Here is a 16584-nt window from a genome sequence, read left to right on the forward strand (position 1 = left end):
TTAGCCTGGGCTCACTACGTAAACATAAAAGGGTTAGATCTCAGGCCCCTTTCAATACTTTAGAACAGGGGGGTCCCCAACAGTGCTGGGCCACACCGGGCTGTGGAAATGGTGGGTGAGTGCACATGTGCATGGACAGGCGTGCAAAGCTCCATTTGTGAAAGCAGCATGCACAAGCACAAGCCATCCTCTCTCCATTCCCCTTATCCCCGCTGCCACTGATCCACCAAGCCGGAAAAATTGCAGATTGCTTGCAATAGAGCCTTATCTGGTTGTTTCCTGGCAAAGTTGCCGGTCTGTGGAGATCCTTCTGTAACCGGCAAGAGAACAATAAAGTAGTTAATTTGGTCTGGTTGTTTGCACCCAATATCTATTGATCTTCTGGAAGAGCCTGGAAACCGGGTTTTTCACCGGCCCTGGTGGGGTTCCCATGGAAATACAGGTAGTCCTCGGCTGATGACCGCAATTCAGCCCCAAATTTCTGTTGTTAGGTAAGAGGTTTGTTGAGTGGGTTTTGTCCCATTTTGCGACCTTCCTTGCCCCAGTTGTTAAGTGAATCACTGCAGTGGATATTTTAGTAAGCCGGTTGTTAAGTGAATCCGGGTTCCCCCTTGACTTTGCTTGCTTGAAGTTCGCAAAAGGTGATCACATGACCTTGGGACATTGCAACCGTCGTAAATATGAACCAGTTGCCAAGCGTTTGAATTTTGATCCCATGACCACGGAGATACTGCAAAGGTCGTAAGTGTGAAAAACGGTCATAAGTCATTTTTTTCAGTACGGTGGTTAACTTTTGTTTTTTTACTTTCAAGTTTTTTTTATTTTTTTACAAATATATCGAATCAGTGGGTGAACAGTGTGGTACCTGGGTGTCATACATTCTAATGCAAGTAAAACTGATAAAAGTTCATCATAATTATTACATTCAATCAGCTTATATTTTTCTAATAATAATACATGTTTATATTAGATTGCAATATATCGTTATTCAATTATTCCATGTTTTCTCTTGTTCTTACTTTTATTTTATTGTATTCTATTTGTATAAAAATGTACACACTAATATTCCCCCTTTTCTTATTTCTATCACTAAGTCTGGCTTTAGTCCTGACACCCTTAATTAAAAGGCTTTTTCTTTCTATTCCGTTGTAACTTTTTTTTTATTAAAAGTTTTTTATTTTTCCCTTTCAGATTTATTCATAGATATACATTCGTATAATTGCTATTTACCTTTAGTCTGTTCATCATTCAGTCTCTATAGTCATTTATACACATATGTATATAATACGGTACAGTTTGGGTCACTTTCTTGCCACCCCATGCCTCCATCTTATTTTGCAACAACCTTACTCCTTCCATCTTCTCAATCTCCCTTCTCTGCTTTCTTCTTTCCTCCTCTCCTTCCTCCTTTCTTCCTCCCCTCTCTTTCCCCTCTCCTCCTCCATTCTCCTCTTTCTTACCCTCTCTCCTAATTAACCCTTACTTTCTCTGCTTTACCCTTTCTTCTTTTCCCTCCTCATCTCCCCTCTTTTCCGTTGTTGCCCTTATTTATTTTCTCTGATGGGTTCTCGGGGTGGCGTTTCAGCAATCCCAACTTTATATTTTCATACGTATAATTTTCTCTGTTTACATTTCATTTCTAATATTCGTTCCACTTATGTCATTTTCCCACTTGTATATTTACATTTTAATATTTTGTTGTAACGTTGAACGGTCACTATAGGTAGTCCTCAACTTACGACTATAATGGTGCCTGCCCATCATGGTTGTAAGTCGCAATTTTTTTGCAGTGGTTATTAAGCAAGCACCCCAGTTGTTCAGCAAACTGATGGTTCAGCATGAGCCAGTTTTGCCAAAAACATAAAGTAATTGTTCGTTTTCAGCAAAACCGCTATAAAACGTAGTTATGTGACTACGGGGGGAGTGTAGCTGTTGTAACTTAAGAACTGGGTTGTGAGTACTCCCAGAAAACCCAGTTGTAACTCTGTTGGGTTGCTAAGCCTTGTCATAAGTTGAAGACCACCTGTATGGATCCTGTGAGAGGGCTGTATTGATGGTGAGGTTCTGACTGAATACACTCTCCAGTTCTTTCTTTGCTTCTTGGTTTTCTATTTATAGTTTTTAATTGTTTTGATGGCTTGGTTCTCATTGTTTTAATTGTTTTTGTGTTATTTTAAATGTGTGCGCCACCCAGAGGCACATCAGGGAGATAGGCAGCTATATAAATCCATAATGAAGATTTCTTTACAGATTTGATTTACACCCTGCTTTCAATCCCAGTCAGTGAAAGCGCCCAGCTAGCCAGTCCTAGCTAATCTCAGAAAAACAGAACTGAGTCAGATCTGATCAGTTGGTGGGGAAAAAAACAGCAGAATAAAGTGGTAAGATTCACGTTGAGCAAACACATCCCCCGTGCGTGCAAGAGCCAAGCGCCGTTTACCTGTTGCCAAGAAAACTCAACTTTATCTCTGCTAAATTGCCAAGAGCCCCCCTTTGAATTGAGGGACTCTTTCAAACAGAGTAAAAATACACCTATGAGGGGGTGTGGTAGAAGGTAGAAACTTCTGAAATTTGGAATTCTCATTTACCTGATCCTATTTCTGAAGCAGAAGAGATGGGTTGTAAATGGGTTGCACCGGAGGGCAGGACAAGAAGCAATGGGTGGAAACTAATCAAGGAGAGAAGCAACCTGGAACTGAGGAGAAATTTCCTGACAGTGAGAACAATGAATCAGTGGAACAACTTGCCTCCAGAAATTGTGAATGCTCCAACACTGGAAGTTTTAAAGAAGATTTTGTATAACCATTTAAGTGAAGTGGTGTAGGATTTCCTGCCTAAGCAGGGGGTTGGACTAGAAGACCTCCAAGGTCCCTTCCAAATCTGTTGTTCTATTCCAGCGATGGCGAACCTTTTTTGGCTCGCGTGCCACAAGTGGGGGGAGGGCAGGGGGGTCATATGCGGGCGTGCCGCACCCATAATGCAACGCGCGACCCCCCCAGTGTGCATGCGCGCACAACGTGCGACCCCCCCCATTTTTAGATGCTTTTTTCGCCCTCCCCAGGCTCCAGGGGCTTTATAGGAGCCTGGGTAGGGCAAAAAGAGCCTCCCCCGCCTCCCCGGAGGCCCTCCGGAGGCTTCAGGGACCGTCCGGAGGCTTCCCTGAAGCCTTCGGAACGCTTAAATCCACCTCGGAGTGTGGTTTTAAGCGCTACGAAGGCGTCAGGGAAGCCTCCGGACGGTCCCTGAAGCCTCCGGGGAGGGCGGGGGGGCTCTTTTCGCCCTCCCCAGGCTCCTATAAAGCCTCTGGAGCCTGGGGAGGGCGAAAAATAGCTTTTAAAAAGGTGAACTCAGCTGGCCAGTGTGCGCATGCGCGCTGGCCAGCTGACAGGGCAGCGCTTAAGGGGCCCTGACAAATGGCTCCACGTGCCACTTGTGGCACGCGTGCCATAGGTTCGCCATCACTATTCTTATTTCAACAACCGTAGCAATAGCAGTAGCACTTAGGCTTATATTTGTAGTTCTATAACTGTCTGGTTTGGTCCAGCAACCAAACAGGACAGGTTCAAATTTCAATGGATGGTTAAGACTGCAGGAAAAAAAACAATGGTAATTAGCCTGCCTTCCATTGAGAAATTGCAAGGGTCAGAAGGAGAGCTGAGTAAATATCTACACACCCCTTACATTCTGGACATAAGCTGTTTCAACTTGTCCCCTGCTACAGGACATTGCTTGCCAAAACAACTAGACCCAGGGACAGTTTTCCCCTTGGTGTCATCCCTCTGCTGAACACCTAATTCCCACAGTACTCTCTTATGTCTAAGTGTATTTACCCATGTGGTATGGCTGTAATTTTACAACACAATACAATAGCAGAGTTGAAGGGACCTTGGAGGTCTTCTAGTCCAACCCCCTGCCTAGGCAGGAAACCCTATACCGTTTCAGACAAATAGCTATTCAAAATCTTCTTAAAGACTTCCAGTGTTGGGGCATTCACAACTTCTGGAGGCAACTTCTGTTCCACTGATTAATTGTTCTAACTGTCAGGAAATTTCTCCTTCTCTCCTTGATTAGTTTCCACCCATTGCTTCTTGTTCTACCCTCAAGTGCCTTGACTCCCTCTTCTTTGTGGCAACCCCTGAGATATTGGAAGACTGCTATCATAATAATAATAATAATAATAATAATAATAATAATAATAATAATAATAATAATAGTAATAAATATTTATTTCTTAGCCGCACCCTCTCCCCAAGGACTCGGGGCGGTGTACAATAAAAACATATGAAATACATATCTAGACACGACATACATATAACAAAGACGTATACCAAGACGTGTACAAGGAGGAGGTGGGCTGGTGAATAAAAACAATTAAAATCACAAAGTTTAAAAACCCCTAAATAAATGACTAAAATTAAATTACCCAAATAAAAAACCCGTCAGGAGCGATATAGTTAAATCATATTTAAGCCAGGCCAGCTACTTGGAATAGGTGGGTCTTGAGCTTTACACGGAAGGAGCGGAGGTCAGAGGTATTCCTAATGTCCGGAGGGAGGTCATTCCACAGGGCTGGGCCCGCCACAGAGAAGGCTCTATTCCTAGGTGCCGCCCCCCGACACTGTCTGGTGGACGGCACCTGGAGGAGGCCCTCTCTGTGCGAGCGGATTGGTCGCAGGGATGTATGGGGCAGAATACGATCCCGCAAGTAACTAGGTCCTGAGCCATGGAGCGCTTTAAAGATCGTTATCAGAACCTTGAAATGCACCCGATAGACCACAGGAAGCCAGTGCAGCTCGCGCAGGAACGGTGTCACATAGGAGTACCTAGTACTCCCCATAATTACCCGCGCGGCTGCGTTCTGGACCAACTGTAGCCTCCGGGTGCATTTCAAGGGAAGCCCCGTGTAGAGAGCGTTACAGTAATCCAAGCGAGACGTCACCAGCGCATGAGTGACTGTGCGTAAGGCGTCCCGGTGCAGTAGGGGGCGCAATTGGCGCACCAGGCGAACCTGGTGGAACGCCCCCCTTGCCACGGCTGTCACATGGTCATCCATGGACAGCCGGGCATCCAGGAGGACGCCCAAATTGCGCGCCCGCTCCACGGGGGCAAGTTGAATGCCCCCGATGGCCAACGATGGAATTAATTGGCTGAACCGGGGAGCCGGTACCCACAGCCACTCCGTCTTGGAGGGGTTGAGCTTGAGTCGGTTGTCATCCATCTAGACCCGTACGGCTTCCACACACCGGGACATCACTTCGACGGCCTCGTTGGGGTGGTTCGGGGTGGAAATGTACAGCTGAGTATCATCAGCGTACAGATGATATCCCACCCCGAAACCACGGATGATCTCACCCAGCGGCTTCATATATGTGTTGAACAGGAGTGGCGAGAGGACCGACCCCTGTGGTACCCCACAAGTAAGGGGACGTAGGGTCGACCTCTCCTCCCCTGCCAACACACGTTGAGTCCGGCCAGAAAGATAGGAGTCGAACCACCGCAAAACGGTGCCCCGGACCCCCAACCCCTCCAGCCGGCGCAACAGGATACCATGGTCGATGGTATCAAAAGCCGCCGAGAGGTCTAATAGGACCAGGATAGAGGAACAACCCCTATCTCTGGCCCTCCAGAGATCATCCACCAACGCGACCAAGGCCGTCTCCGTGCTGTGACCGGGGCGGAAGCCGGACTGGCGCGGGTCTAGATAATCATTTTCCTCCAGATGTCGTGGAAACTGGTAAGCCACCACACTCTCTACAACCTTCGCCAAAAAGGGAAGGTTGGAGACAGGACGATAATTGGCCAGCTCCAAAGGGTCCAGGGAAGGCTTCTTGAGCAAGGGTCTCACCACCGCCTCTTTCAAGGCGGCCGGGAGAGACCCCTCGCTCAACGAAGCGTTCACTAGGCCCAGGAGCCAGTCTCGTGTAACCTCCCAGGATGCCAGTACAAGCCAGGAGGGGCACGGGTCCAATAAACATGTGGTGGGTCGCAGTCGTCCACGCATTCTGTCCAAATCCTCAATGGCAACCAAGTCAAACTCCTCCCAGATCGGTTCCTCAAGACTCGCCACGGACGTCTCCATTGGACCACTGACAGGGACCCAATCCTTCCGGATTTGAGCGATTTTATCCTGCAGATATTTCCCAAATTCATCTGCCCTGCCCTGTAGAGGGGCTTCCCGTGGCCTCTGAAACAAGAGGGAGCGGGACACCCGAAACAGGGTGGCAGGGCGGTTCTCTGCGGATGCAATGAGAGTGGCACAATATTGACGTTTGGCCACTCTCAATGCCACAAGGTACGTCCTTAAATGGGCTCGTGCCTGTGCTCGATCAAATTCGGAACGGGAGGATCTCCAACGACTCTCTAGGCGTCTCTTGCGGCATTTCATCACCCTTAGCTCCTCGGTAAACCAAGGGGCCAGGGTGGATCGTTGCCGCCGGAGAGGCCACAAAGGCGCCACCCGGTTCAAGGCCCCGGTAGTCGCATTATTCTACGCGACCACCAGGTCCTCTACCCGGGGGCGGGTCAAGGTTACAGAAGGTGGCCCAAGCTCCGTCTGGAACCTATCTGGTTCCATCAGGCGCCTGGGGCGGAACCATTTAGTGCTTTCCGGTTCCGCCTCCCCGCAGCGGGAGGTAGCACCAGGGAAGTCAAGACGAAGGAGTGAGTGATCTGACCATGACAGGGGAGTGATGGTTAAGTCCCCTCCTCCCAGATCACTCAACCACTGGCCAGAGACAAAGACAAGGTCCAGGGTGTGTCCTCCCACGTGTGTCGGGCCCTGAATCAATTGAGTCAGGTCCATGGCTGTCATGGAAGCCATGAACTCCCGAACCCCCTCTGATGCTTCTCCCATCGATGGCAGGTTAAAATCCCCCATCACTAAAAGTTTGGGGGTCTCAACCGCCACCGATGCGATCAGCTCGAGGAGTTCAGGCAGGGCCGCTGATGTATAGCGAGGAGCCAGGTATACTATCAGCAGGCCCAACTGTCTCCCAGGGCCCCATTTCACAACAAGGGATTCACATCCGGACGTCTGTGGCACAGTAGACTCCCTCGGCTCTAAATCCTCCCGAATAATTGCTGCTACCCCACCGCCCCTTCCCTGGGCCCGGGGCTGGTGAAATGCTCGGTAGCCTGGTGGGCACATTTCCACGAGGGGAAGACCTCCCTCGTGGCCCAACCAGGTCTCCGTTATTCCCGCGAGGTCCGGCTCCCCCTCTAAAATTAGATCGTGGATGAGGGGGGCCTTGTTAACAACGGACCTCGCATTGCATAACAACAGCCTCAGGCCCTGGGTCTGTAACTCTTGACCACCATGTCTCCCCTAGTCCTTCTTTCTATTAAACTAGACATACCCAGTTCCTGCAACCGTTCTTCCTATGTTTTAGTCTCCAGTCCCCTAATCCTCTTTGTTGCTCTTCTCTGCACTCTTTCTAGTCTCCACATCTTTTTTACATCGTGGCGACCAAATTTTATTATTGTCCTTCTCATTGTCTCTACTACCTCCTTTTATTGGTATCATTCTTAGGATTATTATTACTCTATTGTTTGGCATGTGCCCCGAGACCTTCCGCACCGGAGACAAATAGCTTGTGGGTCTAATCACACTTGGCCAAATAAAGTACAGGTCACCCTTGACTGACGACCACAATTTCTGTGGCTAAGGTGAAACATTTGTTAAGTGAATGTTGACCTTTCTTACCACAGTTGTTAAGTGAATCGCTGCAATTGTTAGTCATAATAGCGGTAGCACTTAGACTTATATACCGCTTCATCAGTGGTGGGTTTCGGCTCCCCTTGCAACCGGTACGCTGCAACGGGAGCCGGGCATCGCACAGGCACCGTACGCTGCGCACGCATGCGCAAACGGCCCGTTTCCTACAAATACAGATAAGGAACAAGGACGGGTGGGCAGACCCTCCAAAGCACCCTTCCAGTACGGTGGCTTCTGGCAGGCACCAGTGCACACGTACCGGGGCGTACCGCCTGCAATCCACCACTGCGCTTCATGGTGCCTTACAGCCCTCTCTAATCGGTTTACAGAGTCAGCATATTGCCATTTGCTCACCTATACTAACCATTTCTGACTCTGCTTTTGATGTTACTAAGTTAAGGCTAGATAGACTCAGTCCGTGATGGTGAACCTATGCCACGCGTGCCACAGGTGGCATGTGGAGCCCTCTCTGCAGGCATGTGAGCTGTTGCCTCAGCTTAGTTCCACCACACGTCCATGCGCCTCCCGCCGGCCAGCTGATTTTTGGGTCTTTGCGGCATACGCATGGGGTGGGCACGGTGCATCTGGGAGACGTGCGCACATGCGTGAGGGGGGCACAGGGGTCATGTGCGCATGTGTGAGGGGTAGGGGGAGCGTGGGGGGCAGCGGTGCACCTCTGTGCCCTGTTTTTGGTCCCGGGAGGCTTCAGGGAGGCCTACTAGGCCCAAAACGGTCCACCGGGAGGGAGGGTGTGGCACGCCCTCCCCTTGCAGCCCTTTTTTGTCCGAGGAGGTTGCAACGAGGTCTGCTAGGCCCAAAATGGTCCACGGGGGGGCACGTCCTCCCCTTGCACCCATTTTTTGTCCCAGGAGGCTTCGGGGAGGCCTACTAGGCCCAAAACGGTCCACGGTGGGGTGGGGTGGCACGCCCTCCCCTTGCACCGCTTTTTTGTCCCAGGAGGTTGCAGGGAGGCCTACTAGGCCCAAAACAGGGCATGGGGGGGGGGAGTCTCACGCGCATGCACAGGGAGGTGGGGCGCACGGGTGTGTGTGCCATGTGCGCATTGCATAATGGGTGTGGGCACGCGATGACAAAAAGGTTAGTCATCACAAGGTTAGGTTTTAATACCTGCACTAAATCATAAAGAGTTTTGGTGGGGAGAAATCCCAGTCCCAGCCCCAGTCAATAGTTTTAGAGTTCATTTCCCTAAACCTGTTCCTCAGCAACAATCTCATATCACTCATAGTCCTCATATTACTGATCTCAGAAGGATGGAAGGCTGAATCAACCTTGAGCTGGTCAGGATCGAACTGGTGGCAGTGAGCAGAGCTTGCCTGCAATGCTTCATTCTCACCACTGCGCCACCACAGCTCATGCGATCCCCTTTTGCAACCTTCGGACAAGCAAAATCGGTGGGGAAGCCAGAGAGTCATTAACGTATAAAGCAGGGGTGTCCAAACTTGGGTACTTTAAGACTTGTGGACTTCAACTCCCAGAATTCCCCAGCCAGCATGGCTGGCTGGGGAATTCTGGGAGTTGAAGTCCACAAGTCTTAAAGTACCCAAGTTTGGACACCCCTGGTATAAAGTGTTGTACTAACTTAACAACTGCAGTGATTCCCTTAACAGCTGCGGCAAGGAAAGTCGTCAAAATGAGGCAAACCTCACTTAACAAGTGTCTCGCTTAGCTACAGAAATTTGGAGCTCAGCTGTGGTCGTACGTCAAGGACTACCAATGTGAAAATGTTTTAAAACTACTCCAATTGCACCATTTTCTGTTGAAGTGGAGTAAAGCCGGGGAGGGGGAGGAGACCCACTAACACGAGGCAGAAATGGCTTCTGACTGCTTCATGTACTGCATCCTGCTGGGACCGGCATTAAAGGCAACTTTGCTCCACAAATATGAAAGATATTTTGGGGGCCTCTGAGAGTTTTTTCCATCAGGTCAACCTGGATATCCCATCTGGGATCTCTCTTGTCTGTGTAGATATAAATTTACCAGGTTTATTTCTCTGGGAACTGCTGTACTTGACAGAGGTTACAGCCCTGTAGTAGTAGCTCCTTTGGTCTTGAAAGCTGCGTAACCGTTTAAAGCTCTTGAGCGTTTCAATTTTAATTAGAAGAGTTTTACCAAAGGAAGCCAGAGGGGGGAAAAATCCTTCAGCGGTGAAAGAGGAGGGGGACTTTATCCTTCTGTACTGCCGGATGCTTGGATCTAGCAAACACCATTTAGGTACACAATTAATATGGCTTTCTGTGCCCTGAAGCTGTGCAGCCGTTTGGATTTGATCTCCAAAAAGTGCTTTAAAATGCCCAAATCTGACTCGGCCTCGGCATAAAAACCCAAAGTAATTGGTTTTCCAGGCGAAAACTCAGAGTCCTCTTAGCAAGATTTATTAAAAAGAAACAGGATTCTAAGAATTCCAGGGACAGATTTATTTCCCGTCAACAAGCAATATACACGGAAGTCCTTGACATACCACCGATCTCTTAGTGACGGTTCAAAGCTACACCAGCATTGAGAAAAGTGACTTATGACTGCTTTTCACACTGACCACTGTGGCAGCATCCCTGTGGTGACAGCTGCAGTGATTCACTTAATAACGGTGGCAAGAAACATCGTAACTGCACTGGCACACTACTGTTTCAGCACTGAGTGCCGAAAAGGTTTGCCAACACTGTCCTATACCGTTTCAGACAAATGGCTATCCAACATCTTCTTAATGACTTCCAGTGTTGGGGCATTCACAACTTCTGGAGGCAAGCTGTTCCACTGGTTAATTGTTCTAACTGTCAGGAAATTTCTCATTTAGTTCTAGGTTGCTTCTCTCCTTGATTAGTTTCCACCCATTGCTTCTTGTCCTGCCTTTGGGTGCTTTGCAGAATAGTTTGACTCCCTCTTCTTTGTGGCAACCTTTGAGATATTGGAAGACTACCATCATGTCTCCCCTGGTCCTTCTTTTCATTAAACTAGACCAGTGTTGGGGAACCTTTTCGGCACCAAGTGCCGGAAACCGTAAGAGCAGCTGCCCGGTGCGCATGTGCGCACTGGAAAGATGATCTTCCGCTTTCCTGGTCATCCGTTTTCTGGCTCGCATGCACATATGAAGACCAGGCGCACCAGTGGTGGGTTACGATCGCGTACCATTCCAGTACGGTGCTCCGAAGGGCCCGCCTGCCGTCCTTACCTGTATCTGAGCTCTTCGGTGCTTCCGCACACACGCACGGAGCGTACGGCACCTGCACGATGCTCCGCTGAGCAGCTGGAGCGTTGCAGACGGTAAGTACGCATGTACGAGCTGCACACATCTGTATGCATGCACTGCACACATCTGTATGCATGCACTGCACACATCTGTGTGCGTGATGTGAGCATTCATGTGATGGACGCCGGGCCCATACCAGTTGCACCAGGATCCCGAACCCACAGCTGATGCTCACCGGAAACCAGAAGATCATCTTCCCGGCGCCCGGCACACATTCCGGTTTCCCGCACGTACATGCACACTGGCCAGCTGGTCTTTGTGCACGCATGTTCACCAGAAACTGGAAGACCAGGTGGCCGGTGCACATCATGCACCAGAAACTGGAAGATCATCTTTCTGACATGCAGCTGCACACTGGGCGGTGGCTCTTCCAGTCTCCAGCGCTCCCGCATGCATGAAGACTAGGTGGCTGGTGCGCTGGAACCCAAAAAAGCAACAAGTGACAGCCCGCGTGCCCGGAGAGATGGCTCTGTGTGCCACTTCTGGCCCGCCTTCCATAGGTTCGCCATCACAGAACTAGACGTACCTGCAAGATTCCTGCAACCGTTCCTCATAGCTCTTTTCTGCAATCTTTCCAGATTCTTTGAAGTTCTCTTTCCTTGGTGTCCTCAGCTCATGCTGATTTTGCTTAAGGGTTGATCCAGGGCTGAAGGAGACACCTTTACTTCTGATTGAAGGATGGTTAGAAGGTCCAACACAGCAACCGTGAAGGACTCAGAAAAAGCCAAGCCAAAAACAGACAAAAGATTGGGTGCACCAAATTCAGATACTAAAAATGCACAATTATGATGGATCTGTGATTTGGGAAGCGATAGGTTATTATTAATCAGTCATAATATTTCGTGTGTTTGTGTACATGTGTGTGTGATTCCATTCTCAGTTTTGGGAACAATACTTCTGATCCTTGTCTGTTTTAGGGGGGCCACCTCTGTGGTTTATAGCTGCGAAGAGAAAGGATCTCAGGTCCAGTATGCTGCCAAAATATTGAAGAAAACGGTAAGTGTAAATCTCTTATTTTCATCACACACATTTTTTACTAGCTTTGTTTGCTGTCGTAATATGTGTCTGTGTGCGTGAGCGTGTGTGTGTGTTCCAGCATAACTCTGGAACGCCTCGAGCAATTTCAACCAAACTTGGTACACAGATGACTTACTCTCTGGGAATAAATACTGTGGGGATAAGACACCCCTAACACCCCTTTGGGTGTGGGTGTGTTCCAGCATAACTCTGGAACGCCTGGCCTGCTGAAATGAAAAGGAATGGATGATGTCTGTGGTGTCAAATCACAGTACTTTTGACAGTGATGGTGTGCATTAGTGTGATAATGTTAGGATATAGCCTGTTGTGCCTTAAGATGGCGTCTACTGTACAGCACAGTGGAGTTGCCATGGTAATAACGGCTTCACAGTACTCCACAAGGGGGCTCCAACGTAATACAGAATTAAATAAATGCCCGGGCAATAAATACTCGGCTAGTTTGTACTAAGCCAAGGCAGCGTAAAGGGTGCTCCCTTCTCCTATTTTCCCCATAATCGCTACCATATGAGGTGGACTGACCCAACATCCTCCAGCCATTTTCATGCCAGAGGCGGGACTAGAACTCTCCTTTTCTGGTGATTGGCCCAAAATCACCTACCTGGTTTTCATGCCTAAGGCGGGACTAGAACTCACTGTTCCCTGGTGATTGGTCGAGGGTCAGCCAGCTGGTTTTCATGTCGAATATGAGACTAGAATTCACAGTCTCCTTGTGATTGGCCCAAAGTCACCCTGTGGGCTTTCATACCTAAGGTGGGACTAGAACTTCCAGTCTCCTGACTTCTAGCCTGCTTTTCTGTGTTCCTCACAAAATATCCTAGGGGAGAATATGAAAAACAAAGGACAATGGATTGTTTTCTGCAGTGAGGGAGAATCAATCTGTCAAGAAATTAGCATAGCATTGTAAAAATAGTGGAAACTGCTCCAGATTAGTTTAGAGCAGTTTACTCTGCATGGCAATACAGGTAGTCCTCAACTTATGACCACAATTGGGGTCAGAAATCCAGTTGTAAGTCATTGCAGTCATAAGTTGAGGTAACTGTGTGACCAGATCTGGTTTTTTTTGCCATTTTTCACAGTGGTCGTTAAATGAACCAATACCGACTGATAAAGGAGAATATTTGCAGCTCAGGATTGAAATGTGGGATGCTTGATCCGTTTTTTGTGCAAGAAACCAGCAAAAATGTCACAAATTGTGGTCAAGCAGCTAAGGGACTTTGCAACTGGTTGTTGTGACCCACCAGCGGCCAGAAGAGCTGGCAGCAGAGTCAGACAGTGAGGAGGTTGGGAAGGACCGTGGGCCATTGCTGGAGGCTGGGGAAGGCTGGGAGAAGGGCTCTGTGTCGGAGGCAGAGATGGGGCCAAGGCCATCTGGCAGTTCTCAGTTGCCTTTGGAGCGATACAGCAGTGGGGCAGAGGAACAGCTGGAGCCTGTTCCCAGTGTGCGCATGCGCAGAAGAAAAGAACAGCTCAGAAATCAGGGTCGATTTGGGAGCAAAGCCACAGGTGAATGGCCCCTCCCATAGGGAATAAAAGAGGAGCGAAAGGGGAGTGGGCTTTATAGGAAACAATTTGTTCATTCATTATCATGCCTTGGTAAGGCCACAGATAGAATACTGCATTCAGTTCTGGTCGCCACGATGTAAAAAAGATGTGGAGACTATAGAAAGAGTGCAGAGAAGAGCAACAAAGATGATTAGGGAACTGGAGACTAAAACATATGAAGAACGGTTGCAGGAACTGGGTATGTTTAGCTTAAGAGAAAGGAGGACTAGGGGAGACATGATAGCAGTCTTCCGATATCTCAGGAGTTGCCACAAAGAAGAGGGAGTCAAGCTATTCTCCAAGGCACCTGAGGGTAGAACAAGAAGCAATGGGTGGAAACTAATCAAGGAGAGAAGCAACTTAGAACTGAGGAGAAATTTCCTGACAGTTAGAACAATTAACCAGTGGAACAGAAGTTGCCTCCAGAAGTTGTGAATGCCCCAACACTGGAAGTCTTTAAGAAGATGTTGGATCACTATTTTTCTGAAACGGTATAGGATTTCCTGCCTAGGCAGGGGGTTGGACTAGAAGACCTCCAAGGTCCCTTCCAACTCTACTATTGTATTATTGTATTATTGTATTATTGTATTCGTTTCAGGAGTGTGAAGATCTGTCCCTGAATCTCAGAGACTCTGTGCCAAGTCTTTCCTTGCCCTGTACTTTGTTTGGAAAATATTTACATGGCAGCTTTCCAAGCTAGATAAGGCCTTTGCCGAATGTGCATTGGAGGAATTCACATTCGTTTAATAAAAGGGGTTTTCTCGGGACCAGGAATCTGCTTCATGCTTTTTGGGGAAGACTACGTCAGAACACTAGTGACAAAGGCAAAGCAGTTACCAAGTGCCCAAAAGTGGTCTCATTATTTCAGAGGGGGTGTGTGTGACATTTTACAATGGCTGGAAGTGTTGTTCAGGCCATTCCGAGACCATCGTAATTCATTCCGAGTGGTTGTAAAGTAACCGCTCTCAAATCAAGGACCACCTGTAACTCTCAGCAACATCTATAGGTAGAAAGGATCAAAGCGCCACCCCTTTTGTGTAGCCCAGAACAGATAAGACAGTGGATGTGATGTCATAATCCAAACCCCACCCCTTTTATGGGCTAGGTTTGGATTGCAATGCTGCATCCGCCATCTTGTCTGTCATGATTCCCCACCCATGGGACCCTGCTTGCTCCCCCAGTATTTTCCAATAAAAGATTCTGCTCCTCTGACTGGCTATACAATACAATACAATAGCAGAGTTGTAAGGGGCCTTGGAGGTCTTCTAGTCCAACCCCCTGCCTAGGCAGGAAACCCTATACGGTTTCAGACAAAGATTTCAGATTCAGGCTACCTGATCATTTTTAAAGCAGAGATACTAGTTCAGATTTTCTCAGCCTTGGCAATTTTCAAATGTGTGGACTTCAACTCCCAGAATTCCCCAGGCAGCTGGCTGGAGAATTCTGGGAGTTGAAGTCTTCACATCTGTCATAGTTAAGAAACACTGTACTAAAGACTGGATTTCTATTACTGTATTCTCGTGGATAAGCCCATCAGTAGATAAACTGAATTACAAAATCATTATCAAAATCACAACCAAATTTAATTTTCATTTACCTTAGATTCTCTGACAGCAGCAGAATTGTTCATCTTCTCCACTCTAGTAATAATTTTTTGTTTGAAAATTGCATCATACGCAAACTGTTAGCAATTTCCAGACATGGCAATTACCTATCTCCCAGAAATGCATTCAGCGAAAGATGGGAAACTGTAAACATTTATATCATCCTTAAAGCCTATGATTTTAAAAAAAAACAACTGAGCCCTAGTCCATAGATAAGTCAAAGTCACTTTTTAAAGTACATATATACATTCATGCCTACATACGTACATATATTTTATGCATATATACATACATACACACACATTTTATTACAGTACATTACAATAATAACAATAACAATATAATAGTAGTAGTAGTAGTAATAATAACAATAACAACAACAACAATAGTAATAATAATAATGGCACTTGGTACCATGTCCAAGAAATTTATAAGATACATCGACAAATTGCAACTTCCTGCAATAACACCAGCGGAACTGCAAAAAACTGCGCTACTCAAAACATCGTACATTTTAAGAAGGTACCTGGTTGATACCTAGGACTCTGGCAGCAAACCGTATCAACCATTAGCACCAGTCACTGGTATTTGTGATGCATTTTTGAATGTTCAGTTGACTGAGTTTCATGTTTAATGAGTAAAGTATATAATAATAATAATAATAATAATAATAATAATAATAATAATAATAATAATAATAATAATAATAATAATAATAATAATAATAATAATAATAATACAATAATGATAATACAGTAGTAATAATTTATTAAATGTATACGCCCAATTCTCAATGACTCTAAGGAGTTTACAATTGTTAAACGATTTAATAACAAAGAACAATGCAAAGGACACAAAATAGAATTCATAACCACACAATCACAACCATCATTTTGACTCTTAGACACAGACATACACCCCACTACAGATGCCCCGGGGCTCTGTGTAAGTTCCCCAAGATACTCTGGTTTCAAATGTCATTTTAAAACAACCAAATCTTATTATACTAAGTTAATGAGCACAAGAGAAGTACACGTTTATAACATTAACAATATTCCGTTAATGGAATAACTTCAAACACAGTACTTAAAAAAAAAAGATTAAAAGAGCCTGGCAGATTATATTCGAAAGAATAATTGCCCAAATGTTGTTTATATTGCTGAAAAATCTTCTTCCTTGCCCTCTTACTAGAAAGAGAAGTAAATCTGTAAATCATTTTTAGATATGTATTTCTTCTTCCAATGTTTGTAGGTGACTCAGCCAACCTTTTGGCTTCCAAAATCTGGAGTTCTCAGTATCTTATTAAATTACAAATAATGGAAATATAGTACTATAGAAAATCACAGACGTGACCTTGGAAAATGTACATGATAGCGGTACATGATTTAATCCCAGGACAGAAATAGAACATTAGAAAAAAA

At 46.7% G+C, this 16584-nt stretch overlaps 1 protein-coding gene across 1 annotated transcript in view; it reads left to right on the forward strand.

Annotated features, from left to right (window-relative positions):
- Positions 1–16584, forward strand: part of LOC309384040 (calcium/calmodulin-dependent protein kinase type IV-like) — a 64071-nt gene that overhangs the window by 12320 nt on the left and 35167 nt on the right. Inside the window, exon 2 of the mRNA XM_081937199.1 lies at positions 11897–11975. Coding sequence (XP_081793325.1) covers positions 11897–11975 — 79 coding nt within the window. The remainder of the gene's footprint in view (positions 1–11896; positions 11976–16584) is intronic.

The sequence above is a fragment of the Natrix helvetica genome (assembly GCF_964273705.1).
Source record: "Natrix helvetica genome assembly, chromosome: 1".
Classification (NCBI taxonomy): Eukaryota; Metazoa; Chordata; class Lepidosauria; order Squamata; family Natricidae; genus Natrix; species Natrix helvetica.